Below are 13,398 nucleotides of genomic sequence, written 5' to 3' on the forward strand. Positions count from 1 at the left end.
CCAAGCGCTGCATGCAACGTCGTAAGCGCTGCGTTTACAGTTAGATTTATTACCTGCTAGATGTTGCACATATCGTGCCAGTAGGTGGTATACTACCCCTTTTTAGGGGGCTGTTAAAGTGGGAGTAGAAGTGGGAGTGGGAGTGGGTGTGGCTTGTTCGCTTATCGTTGCCGCGTTTTGCATATGTCGCGACTGTTTTTGCCCATCCGCTGACACTTTAAGGCGGAACAAGCCAGCGACAAGCGAAGTTTTCATGACCACACGCCCCTCGATTTGCGGGTACACGAAGTAGGCGAAAGTGCTGCTATGATAGGGGATTTTTCGGACTCAGATACTTTCAGCAGCACCTCCATGCTCCACTGTCACTTCAATTCACAACATGGCCTTCTAATTACCCATGTGCTCGATTTCTGCTCAAGGATTAACAGCTGAGATGCGAAGTTAGTCGCAGGGAATGGCAATTGGAATACAAATAACACACACACCACAAACATTTGACTACAAATTCAATGGTCACCGGATGAGTTCAGTTCATCGTGCGTCCAAATGTGCCGACGGCTATCCGCACGTCAATTAAATTCAATTTCCAATTATCACTGGAGTCGAATGCTCCACTGTCCGTCCAGTCCGCCCAGTCAGCGCTTAGTTGTTAGTGGGCCGGAGGCCACAAAATCGGTGTGCCCATTAAGTGCTGCAGATGCTCTCGGCTCGCCACTTAAACTGTCATTAAAGTGTTGCAATCAACCACAGGAACTGCGCTGCTTGCTACGTTGTCGCTGTCATATTTAATTTAAGCGGCCAACAGCCAAACAATATGCCACAAATTACAAGGAAATGCAATAAAAGAAAATTGCACTGCTCCAGCCAGGGAGTTCACATGCGAAATCCCTGTCTGCACTCGGCATGGAAACTCGGAGCTCCCAGCTCGGATGGATGATTACTTCAGCATTCAGTGTCTGGCAATAATTTGCCTATAATTTCAGCCAAGTGAGAAATGCTGAAGTAAATGAAATGCAACAGACAGCCAGACTCCGAATGGCCATCGCGTGCCACGCGTTTTTATGGATGCAACAGCCTTTCGACTAGCAAGTGGGGCACGACAGGGGGGTTGGGGGGTATGTTGCTGCACAATAAATATAACGCGTGGCAGGAGCAAGTGCGTCTCAAGTGCAGAGTGCAAGCGGCGCTTTTCCCAGTTCCGCTCGAGTGCAGCAGACGCGGAAATCGAGGTGTGAAAACCGATCCCAAATGGGGTTCAAGTCGAAACATACCATTAATAACATGAAAGAACGCTGCAGTCGACTGCCTCGACTAGCAGATACCCAGTACTCAGCCCAAGGAGTTCTTGGGAAATGCAGATAATCAATTAGCACAGCAACTAGTTCCTAGATTGCACACTTAGCATTTTTAGAGATTATCATTTTTAAATGAATAATTTTTCGTGTTTGTGTGAGAGTTTTAACCTCTAACTTTCATAGCCTTCCCTTTTACGAGGTAATAAAATCTGTTGTAATGAGGAGTTGCTAGCTACAGCTATCAGAAAAGTTTTACATTGACACTGGCCGTGCTGACTTCTAAGTTATGGTGGTTTCAGCTCTCTTAAGCCAGTTTAACTTCAGTTGTAGTTATATTCACATTAATACCCACACTTTCACTAAAGGTGTGTGTGTGTGTATGAAGAGCAGACGCAGTGTAAATCTATTAGTCCAATTGCTCCCCGCGGATCGTCCGGGGAATTATGCAAAGATGAGTTAAAGTTCCTAGTAGTTTCAAGAGTGCTCCGTTGAGCCAAATCGTTATACTCCGGCAAACAGGACTTTCTTTGCTTTGCTCGCCATCCTGGCACCCGCCCCCCTCCCCCTCTCCATCCTCCCCAACCGTTTGGGTCTAAGCTCTTTAAAGACACCGTTGGGACTTTCCCAAGCACCAACCCCCTATCCCCAACCCCCAGCCTGCCCCCATAAACACATGCTCAAACGTCAATAAAAATCAGCCACACACACACACATACACATGCACAAACAAGGACACGATGCGTGTTGGTGTTGGCGGCGTTCACACATGGAAATGTTTGCAGACGCCAGCAAAATAACCAAGGCAACACCAGCCAGGAATGGCAGCGCAAAGGAGTTTTGTGGAAAGCTGCTTATGGAGAAATAAAAAAAAATAAAAAAAACCCAGAGACACACCAACACTAACACCAACACCAACAACAACGGACGAACACAGACACCGACAGACAAATACATTGGCAGCCCGGTGCAAAGCAATTTGCGCATTTCCGTTATAAAAATAAAAGGGTTCTCGTTAAAAACAATTCGCAAAGTCCCTGGATGGACCAAAAATGAAGGACCAGCCGTCGGGCCATATTTCATAGTTATGACAAAGTTCGTTCAATTCAATGAAGTTCGACTGCGCCGATTGCGGTGCGAGGACCAAAAGGACCTCGTTGCCAGCATATGCGACTGCCTCTTGATTTAAACACTTTATTTGTCCATTGAAAAGATAATTATATATGCTAACTAAAGTAGTTTCATAGTTTAATTTAACAAAACTGATAAAGTACTTATATAGAGGCAGTACTTATGCTTATACGAGTATACTTTCAATTTGAATCGTAGTTGATTATGTTGAAGATAACAGCGTAACTAAAACTCCTATGGCTGTTAAGATATTAGGTGGTGTGTAGGGCCAACCCAAACACGTTTTTTAAAGAGTCCCGCAAGCAATTGTTTGCCATCCACCTAATGACCAATGGCCTCACGTCAAAGTCAAACAGAGCCAAATCGAGGGGACAAAAAATGGGGCGAAAAGCCCCCACACCATTTGAAGCGGGGCCAAGCCCAACTGGCAAACAAATGTCCAATGAACCAGATTTCCGGGCAAACAAACAGCCGAAAAAGAACGACTCGCAAAAAATACAAACTGCACGATAAATTGATGGCAAAAACAATAGCCTGCCGCCCACTCCACAGTTCCCGATCGCCATGTGTCCTGCAGGACAATCTCACACACACACACACACAGAGGAACCCCATATTTGGAATGCAGGGCGCAAGGGTTTAACGCACTTAAGCAATAAAAATCGAAACAATTTTCGATGCTGCCAAGTGAAATTGAAACAAAATACCAGCAAGGACGAGTGGTGGAGGGCGGCGGGATACTTTCGCTTTTCGCTTTTCCCATTGAGATTGGGTAAAAGGAGCGAGCGAGTATAAGTGAGAATGTAACAAATAAGTGGGGCAGGCGAAGTTGTGTCCCTTTTATATGCAATACTTTCTGCCCTGCCAGTTGACAAACAGTTTGGTTTTGTGTATCCTGTATCCTGTATACTGAGCTCACTTTCCCCCTTCTTCCCTCGTTCGATTCCCTGAAACTGGAGGTCGTTTTATCTCTTTCGCATTGTCGCCTGGTACAAATGGCTGGCCATAAACGCATCCTGGGTCTATTGTTTATGCTCGTTGGCGTGTGGCAAGCGCATAATTGAAAAAGGACATTCAGCTGATGGCATTCGAGTGCCAGCCAAATGAAGGCCGCACCATAAAGTGGCATGTGTCAGTTGATTAAGTCAGCGTAGTAAAAACCAAGAGTCCACAAAAGAACCATAAATATTTCAATCAATCATTGAAATCTCCTCTCCATCTCCTCTCTATCTCCTTCCAGGATCCGATCACGGCGCCTCCTATCGCTCCGATGGCAAGAGTCCGCACCTCACCAAGCACGACGCCAAGTCCTTGACCGACGACCTGGATCGCATGCAGGACCTCAAGGGATGGGCCAGTCGGCTGGCTCCCGTTTCGCCGATCCTGGGACTTTCGATGATCCTGGGAGTTGGCTTTCTGGGGCCGTGGCCGGGCTAAAAAGTGTACAGAAATGGGCCTATTGATAACCGATATTAGTCTAACTAAGATAAACTACTTTTTAAGCAATACCCTTATATGGTAAATCGTGTTGGTCGAGAAACTATTATTTTTGTGCTATGTGGAAAGTTGCTTACTGTAAAAAGTTGTTGATGTTTAAGGTAAATCTAAAATTTAAGTCGCATTTTGAGCAAACGAGTATAAATTCATGGGAACTGGGATTCGCAACGGAAATACAAAGTATTAGAATATAAAACATGTGAACTTAAACCAAAAAATGTAGGCCGCGTACATCGGTTGCTATTTATTTTCTGGCTTATAACTTTTAAATTTTATTATGGATTAATAACTCGATCTTTACATGAGCAAAAGTATAAATAGCAGCAGGTGTACGTGTCTACAGCATGGAACTCGAAGCGAGATTAGATCTAAGTCACCGGAATCAGTTGAAGAATTAAATATTTTTACTTTTAGCCCAGTTCTAGCTTAGTTTCCAAGCACTGCAAGCTGTATAATAACTATTACCTAAACAATTTCATCTTGTTTAAGTAAAAATAAAAATGCCGTCTTAAATCTTGTAAACCCTAAACCTAAAACTTGTGTCGTTTTTTGCAGCTATTAACGGAAAATGAATAACTCCTCAAAATAAACAACGATTTCCACATTTTCTGGTTGCTTTTAATCATTTGGGTTGTTGAAACAATATGTTTTTATAGAAATTATACATGAATGAACATTTTGCTGATTAGCAGGAAGCAAACATTAAGAAATTTGTTTGATTGAGATGTGGCGTCTACGGAATTATAGAGCTTGTTTTTAGGAATTAAAACGCCACATTTATATGCTAAGATGTGCGATTCAGTTCAATCAGTATTTTGCGCCAAGAAGAACGAGTCAAAATTGGTTTTGCGAAGCAACCCTTATAATGCAGGAGCCCCAAAGCGAATATTTACTGAACCGCAAAATGTACTATAACCCAAACAAGTGAAGCCCCGCCATTGTTTACTTTGCCAGCGAATTTGTGCGCCATCGACCCACATGAAAACATTTTTCATTTCCCATTTTCAATTTTTCATTTTTCAGTATTCGTTTTCATTAAAAAAGTGAGCACAGCGAAAAAGTCTCGCGACTTTATAATTTCATTAAAAAAGCGGTGGGCATGCCAAAGCGTAGCAGAGTAGAGAGCTCAGCAACAGCAAGCAACTGCAAGCAAAAACTGCAAAAACATAAAAAATAATTATTAAAATAAATTAAATGTCTGCCGCTGCCCCCATAAACTTCGTCGAGTGGGCAATTAAAGGAGCTGGCGTGTGAGACGCGGGTGTATAATGGAACGTGGGTAGTTTTTCCTCAGCAGCTGAAGAGTTAAGCGGCAGTCGAAAAAGGCACACCACACATTGCACCACACACAAAAAAAACAAAAAAAAACTAAAAAAAAAAAAAAACAAAAGAAAAAAAATCGAAATTGCTGCCATGGCATTTTGACTCGAGTTTCACACAACGCCATGGTAAATGGCGAAAAATTGGCAAGTGGAACGATTGCAGTCGACTGTCCCTTCGGTTCAACCTCCTGGCCATTGCAGCAATAAAGGCTCCAATTCCAGTTAATAAAGCTAACAGAGCATGTGCCGTATGTCAAAAAAAAAGAAACATATAAAAACATTATGACGGGGAAGAGGGCGGCAAGGAAAAGGCAAGGAAAGCAATCGGAAATATGCAGACGGACTAAAGAATTACCGGAAATGAGCTCCATTATAATGCACAGCTATTTGCGGCTACCCACTGTGCTTTCCTCATTATAAATTACACTAAAAGCCGACTTCTTTTTCCAGGGGCCAAAACGTATAAATATTTAAGCTTCACAATACGTGTTGAACATTTCGTAAAATGAAGAAAGGATAAAGCGCTGCGACTACCTGATATCCTGTACTTTGAAAACAAAGTGGGCTCTTTACACACGTAAAAGAGTTTTAATTTGAATCACAGCTAAGTTGTATATGGAATTTAGATGCTACAGTTGTCCAATTTGATTAGTATGTATTTATAATATAATAAAGATTTAAGGAAGTGGTTTCTAGTATAGCAACATTAGTCAAACAACAAAAGGTGTTAAAGCAGGCTGTATATTGCAAACTTTCATACTCAAATTGTAACCTTTGTTTTTTACGAATGTAAATGAGATTTAATATTTCAAGGTAGGTATTTGTATGGCAAATTAATATAGTTTCATCTGCAAAAGTGATAATTGAAATATGCGTGGTAATCAAATATGTGCAGAGATGTGCGACGTTTCTTCTGCAGTTTTCGCTGACACAATAATTTCTATTGTCAAGGACCTTTTTTTGCACGCAGGACATTGAGTGGTTTAATGACGTAAAGCCGCAATAAATGTTCAACATTAATATTTGACAACATATTAAATGAGCCCAGTGCATACACTTTGCGACCGCACTTTCATCAGGTTAAAGTTACAGCCTCAACTCTGACCTTAAACAAAAAGCATTGAGGCACTTTTTGTTAGCCAACCGCTTACATTGTGGATCCTGGCTTCCTTTTTTCGCTTTGATACGTTATGCTTTTTGTCCTGCCCTCTTTCGTATGCAGTGCATTTCTTTCCCTTCTTCTGACCATATTTTTTCCCAGCTAGGTGCACTTTTTTCTTGAACTTGCAAGGCGACGTAAGTGACACTCGGAACCAGGAAATAAAGTCAAATTAAGTAATAAGTATTTATAAGTATTTGCTTGACAAGGACTTATTTTGCCGCTTGGGAAACCACTATTTTTGAAAAGAAACGTCGGTTTTTAATAGCTGAGGCATCAACCTTTGAGAGCTTTTCGTAATTGAAGTCAGTAACCATGCGAGCTTTTTCGAGCTCGAATCGCGTAGAATCGACGTAATTTTACACGTACTGCATCACTTTTCGTATTTTGGTCAATGGAAAAGTCAGCAATTTTAAACATCTATTGCAAAACAGTAACCAGTTAGTTCGATAGTTTCTTGTACTTTTGTATAGTCACGGCCATATTAGTAGGGCATAGTTTATTATGAAATAATAATAAATACTGAGAACCCATCGCTATGGCTGTATACCTATTATAATGTCCATGGGTGTGTGTTAAAAATGAGAACAGATAGCTTGAAAATATAGTTACACATCTAAATACCTATTATAATGCACATGGGTGTGTGTTAGAAATGAGAACAGATAGCTTGGAAATATAGTTCAAAGATATATTGATATAGTTCCTCATATGAAATTTAAAGATCTGCAGAACTACCAGTTAAGTACTGTTGTTGAGTTATACACCTATGAACCTATTATAATGCACATTGGTGTGTGTTAGAAATGAGAACAGATAGCTTGGAACTATACTCCTCAGATGGATAGATAGTGGCTTATAAGCAACTCGGAGATCTGCAGAGCGCCCAGTTGAGCACTGCCGTTCCAATGGACTTCACACTGCTGCTGCTAACCTCGCTGCTCAGCTTCCTGCTGGGCTATCTGCGCTACCGCTTCAGCTACTGGGAGCTGCGGGGGATTCCCCAGCTGCGGCCGCACTTCCTCCTCGGCCACTTCTCCAGGCTGCAGTCGGTGCACCTCAGCGAGCTGCTGCAGGAGACCTACGATGCCTTCGGGGGCAGTGCCAAGGTGGCGGGCACCTACGTCTTCCTGCGCCCGCTGGCCGTCGTTCTGGATCTGGACCTGGTCAAGGCGGTGCTCATTCGGGATTTCAACAAGTTCGTGGACCGGCGCAGCTTTCACGGCGATTCGCTCACCGCAAACTTGTTCAACCTGCAGGGCGAGGAGTGGCGTGTCCTGCGCACCAAGTTGTCGCCCACCTTCACTAGTGGCAAGATGAAGTACATGTTCGGAACTGTGTCCACGGTGGCCCAGCAGCTGGGCGCTACTTTCGAGGAACTGGTGGGGTCACAGGTGCAGTAATTCACTCTTATATTTATCGCAATAAATTGAAATCATCGCGATCTTAGGGCGCTGTGCTGGAGCTCCACGATCTGATGGCCCGCTACACCACCGACGTCATCGGAAGCTGCGCCTTTGGAACCGAGTGCAACAGCCTCAGGGAACCGCAGGCGGAGTTCCGGCAGGTGGGACGTCGGCTCTTCCAGAACAACGGCAGGAGCATCCGGTGGCGCATCTTCAAGATGACCTACCTCAGCACGCTGGTCAAGCTCGGCCTCCCAGTGCGCATCGTTCACCCGGAGATCACCAAGTTCTTCAACCGCATAGTCCGCGAAACGGTGGAGCTGCGGGAGCGCGAGGATATCCGTCGCAATGACTTTATGGACCTGCTGCTGGATCTCAGGCGGCAGGAGCAGGGTAAGGGACTCTCTGTGGAGCAGATGGCCGCCCAGGCGTTTGTGTTCTTTGTGGCCGGATTCGAAACCAGCTCCAGTAACATGAGCTACGCCCTCTTCGAGTTGGCCAAAAACCAGGCTGTGCAGCAGAAACTGCGACTGGAGATTAGCGATGCGATGGCCAGGCACGGGGAACTAACCTACGAGGCCATGATGGAGATGCCCTACTTGGACCAGACCATCACAGGTATGTACATACACATTGTGGTTGGCTTTGTTTCGTAGATAGGAAGTCTGAGGCTGCCTTATCTCCTAGAGATAAGCCATTCCAGAACAACGACGTACAGTGACCACCAGTAGTGGGCAAATTGATTCTTTCAAGTCAACTCTTGACACGATTAATTGAGTGATAGAGCTAAATTTGACTACCGAGGTATACAAAAATCACTATTCTGGGAAGATGAATGGCACATTGAAAAGTGCGGCTTGCAGTTATCAAGAATATAAACATTCGAACCCTTTTATTCTCAAAGAAACAGGCTTACGAAACAGAGCTATTATAAAGTTTGATTACAGCTAAAAGACTCAAATATCTGGATAAATAACGCCAGTGTATACAATTCGAACCCATGGGTTCTATAACAGCTTAATCAGGAAATATATACATATGTGTACCTTGATCAGGAAAACATAAACACGATTCCCACAGTTTTATCTGATACACACTGCTCAAGTAACAAACTAATAAATATACTGCAAATAAATGAAAGACAACACAAGTTGGAGAATTCAACACCCTCTTATCAATGGCAGCTATAGTATAACATCCCCTGATCAGCTTACACTAACTCCTCGATCGTAATACATATTTAGGAATATCTTTAAATAGAGTACCTAGAATATTGAAATTTTTACTCACCAAACACGCTCCTCTTTCCAGAAACTCTGCGCAAGTACCCGGCCCTCAGCTCGCTCACCCGTCTCGCCTCCGAGGACTACGAGATCGCCTCGTTCGATGGCGGTGACCCCGTCGTCCTGGAGAAGGGCACCAGCGTACACATTCCGGTGCTGGCCATCCACTACGATCCCGAGTTGTACCCGGAGCCCCACGAGTTCCGGCCGGAGCGCTTTGCTCCGGATGCCTGCCGGGCGCGGCATCCCACCGCCTTCCTGGGCTTCGGCGACGGACCGCGCAACTGCATCGGCCTGCGTTTCGGGCGGATGCAGGTGAAGGTGGGCCTGATCGCGCTGCTGCGCCGCTTCCACTTCAGCCTGCCGCCCGGATCGCCAACGCAGCTGAGGGTGACCAAGAGGCATGTGATACTACTGCCCAGCGAGGGCGTCCGATTGCAAGTCGATCCAGTTGAGTCGCGCCTAATGTAAACACGATTCGTGATTCGGGAATAAACAACGCAGCTTGTCGTTCTGTCAGCAGAATATTCCATTAAACTCACCCGCTCCAGTCGGTCGCTCGATTGAATGCCAAACCCAAATTTATGGCACCCGCAAAGTCGCCCATCCCATCCGCCACCCAAGGCTACTGCTCAGTTATCCCAGAATCCGACACCATGGGCATTAAATCAACACAGGCGACACAGGTGGATGGAATGGCTTGGTGGAAGGGAGGAGGGGGGAGGGGAAACCAGCCAGCCATGTGAGCCGACCAAAAGCCATTGCGGTTCAGTTTGATGCACTTCTCCGATGGCCAACAGCACACACAGTCCACAAGCCAACACACCCCACAAGCGCCGCAGTTGTGCGTGTGTGAGTTGCCTGCATAAATCCAAACATTTACAATATTTTGCTAATTAGCAAAATATGTGTGAATAATGCATTTGGCAGGGGCCGCAGAAGGAACGCAAGGAGTGAGGGGGGAGTGCCGAGTGGAGTCCTGCGTCCTGCAGGTGTCATATTAAATTTATGACCAGAGCTGCCCACACAATCAAGAGACACTCGTGCGGATGGAGAAACTGTGACAAGTGGCAGCAGTGGACAGTCTCAACATTTTGGGCATTTCGGTGATTAGTTGTGGGCAAGCAGAAGACTCACTGTCGGCATAATGAGCAGCACTAATCAATAAATGAATGAGGGGGAGAAATTGTGAAATTTTGAAATAGTGGTACTCCGTTTAATGGCACTATGAAGTGCTGACTAAATGGGTTATATTATCGCAAATATATTTAATGCTTCTCACTTAAAACATCCATTTGAATTTATATTAAATTTCGAGTGTCATTCAGAAATGGAACAGTTTGTAGGCTTTTGAAATGCTAGCTGTATGGTTTACATAGCCGCATGAATTAATATCAATAATGTCATCTTTACTCACCCAAAACATCCATTTGAATAGGTGTTTAATGTACTTTATATCACTGTTCTGTTCACCACAAAAAAAACTGATTGCCATAAAGTTCCGAGGTCGCAAAAAAGAACTTCACAATTACTGTCGACGATATCAACTGATCCAATCACCCGATTTCAATGGCAGACTCAGTCGTCTAAATGCGTTTGCGGCAACATAAACAATTATAAGAGAGTGCACATTATGCCTGAAGTGACAAAGAGAATAAATCAAATTAAGAGCTAAGTATTTGATAATCCTACGGTACACCACTCAATGCCCTTCCAAGAAATATATCCCATAAGAATTATAGGTGGACCGAACTCAGCTGCCATTCAAAATAGTTACCTTATCATTGATATTAAAATGTGTTACTACGATTGCTTCGTCAATATCAAAGTATCTGTGGTCTATTACAATCAAATCACAGATATATCGATTTAATGAAAGGCAGGCAAGAAAAGTCGTTTTCCTGTGAAAAGTTGACCGGTGCAATAACCATGAAGTAATATTTAAGTAAGCGCCCCTGTTAATGTCTCTATTTTAGACGCACGATCCAAATAAATTGCTGTATCTATTTCCATATAATCATACACTTTTATAGACTTTTAATTGGCAATTTCCTAAGCTGGTTGGCAACCTTGACGCTTCGTCTATAACTCAACCAGAACTTTTGTCTATTAAACGGCGCCGTAAAAGCGAAAATATAGTCATAATTTATGGCAGTTAAGCAGCTAACAAACTATCCTGCAGATCCTCCCCCACCTTCCCAGCTCCCCACCACCTTTGCATGTCGTGTCCCCATCAGTGGGAGTGGGAAGATGTCCCGATGTGGAGGTGGTGGTGGTGCTGGTGGTGGTGCTGGTGGTGGTGGCTTCAGACGCGCTGGTGATTCGTCCGCCGGGTGGCAGGTGAAAGAACTGCAGCTGTCGTCGTCGCATCCAGCGAAAAACGCGGAAGCGAGTGAAAAGCAATTATCAGGTGTCAAAATTTATATTAGGGGCTCCGGAGCTCGAAAAAGGATACCAGCCAGGAAGCAAGGCAAAGGAAACAAAGCAAGAAACTTGAAAACAAGTTGCTGGTCGTCCTCCTAGTCCTTACACACGGAAAGAAAATAGTGCGAAGTTCTGGTTTTGCTACAGCCTTGATATCTAACTGATAGGTGCTTTGTTGAACATGGTATAATATTTCATTAAAATTTATTTGTGCAAGCTAAACTCTCTAGCTAACTCTCCTTTTTATTCAAAGTACTAACACCATTTTTTCCAGTGCACCACTAACCCTTTTGGTAGAAATGATTTGTGGCTCCAGTGCATTGGCACGCAATGAAAAGTTTTCGATGCAGAAATGGAGCGGGATAGATAGCGCCTTCTAGGGACGCTCTATAAAACCTTTTTCGACGGCATAAAATCTGTTACTGGTGGGGCTCTACTGTTTCCACCGCCATTATTATTTATTGGTCGTGTGCGTGTGTTGTGCGAAATTATATGCCTGTTATAAAGACGCGAGGGGGAAGGTGCGGGGGTTGATTAGCTACCGAAAAGCAACTAATATATATATATATGAGTAATATATATATGAGCAATTTAGAGTTGCAGGGCGGTGGCCAGGTCAAAAACAGTGCCTGACACAATGTGGCACGGTTATTGAAAACTGGCGACTGGCTGGTGTGCGTGTGTGGGTGAGTTTCCTGCCTCGCTTGTTGCACTTGCCACACAAAATGGAAATCTCAAATGAAAAGTTTCACCGAGCAGGAGCAATTTAATTAAATAATCTATCAACCAAACGACTTTGGAGCACTCGGGAATCTATTGCACGCATTTTAAATTTGTATTTTTTAATATACTCTGTGTACCGTGTTCAGGCACTAATATATTTAATTGTAATATTTAATTGTAATCGAAACTAAGTCCAAAGGAAGCTGGAAAATTTTATTTGATTATATTTCACGCTAAAAAAATTGTTATATTGTATTATACATTTTAGTGTGTCCAGTTAAGCACTAATGTATTCTGTTCCAATGAAATCTGAATTTTGAAGAACTTTGTTTTTGCATATATACTAAATTAGCAAAATTAGGTTTTACATTTTAATGCATAATTGTTATTTACAGTTTAAGCATTTTTTGCGAACTTTGTTTATTTATAATAAAAACTGAAATTAAAGCAGAGGTTTTCCAAAATAGTATTTGCACTAATTAACGGATTTGAGTTGTAATGTAATCCTGCAAATGTTTATATTACATTTAACTTCTTGCTTATTTAGCAGAAATGTCAGTGATATATCGTCCTGCAGATTGGTTCAGTTATTTTTCATCGACCAACAAAACAAAAATAATAGTATTTTTCTAAGCCAGCAAAGTATTCGTTTAGTCTGCAGTACTTATCGCAGTCGTAAGCAAGTGATAATTCCCAATCCCATATTCAAGTGCCACGACCAATGACAATTCATTTTTCCATCCCACCCACTTACTTACTATCAGCACCCACAGCCCCTCAACCCACCCCACCCTTCAACCAACTGAAAAGGGTTAACCCTTCCTTGGCTACGGAATTCATTCATAAATGCGAGCCTCCAGTTTCACGCGCCCAAAAGTATGCAGAGAGAAATTCCCAGGCGCTCAATGCCATTCAATTCGTGTTCAACCGAGCCGAGAGCGCTTCAATCGTGGTGAGTTGCCAGCGCACACCCTCCATTGGGCAGCACAGGCACACACACACGCGCAGAGCATGTTAGGAAAAAAGAAGCACCACGAAGCGAAAAGCGCCCGCCAACAAAAAGCAAAATAAAATGTGGCCCAGCAACAACAAAAATCACAGTTGTCTGATTCGTTCGCGATGCCGCTGCCCACCCCCCGGGCGTCCACTAAAAAACACCAC

At 43.6% G+C, this 13,398-nt stretch overlaps 2 protein-coding genes across 5 annotated transcripts in view; both read left to right on the top strand.

Moving 5' to 3' along the window:
* LOC6528127 (hemicentin-1) overlaps positions 1 to 4,527 on the top strand; it is a 33,042-nt gene extending 28,515 nt beyond the window's left edge. For 3 of the 4 annotated variants that reach the window (XM_039370541.2, XM_002089158.4, XM_039370540.2), the window contains one exon: positions 3,664 to 4,527. In XM_039370541.2, coding sequence (XP_039226475.1) covers positions 3,664 to 3,860 — 197 coding nt within the window. In that variant the 3' untranslated portion in view covers positions 3,861 to 4,527. The remainder of the gene's footprint in view (positions 1 to 3,663) is intronic. The other variant, XM_039370538.2, reaches the window with a different exon arrangement.
* Positions 4,528 to 6,925: 2,398 nt separating this feature from the next.
* Positions 6,926 to 9,615, top strand: LOC6528128 (probable cytochrome P450 6a14). Its single transcript, XM_002089159.4, has 3 exons — positions 6,926 to 7,795; positions 7,852 to 8,425; positions 9,119 to 9,615. Exons 1-3 carry the CDS (start codon positions 7,310 to 7,312, stop codon positions 9,559 to 9,561), a joined length of 1,503 nt encoding a protein of 500 aa, XP_002089195.3. The 5' UTR covers positions 6,926 to 7,309; the 3' UTR covers positions 9,562 to 9,615.
* Positions 9,616 to 13,398: the final 3,783 nt, after the last annotated feature.

The sequence above is a fragment of the Drosophila yakuba genome, chromosome 2L (genome assembly GCF_016746365.2).
Source record: "Drosophila yakuba strain Tai18E2 chromosome 2L, Prin_Dyak_Tai18E2_2.1, whole genome shotgun sequence".
Taxonomy (NCBI): Eukaryota; Metazoa; Arthropoda; class Insecta; order Diptera; family Drosophilidae; genus Drosophila; species Drosophila yakuba.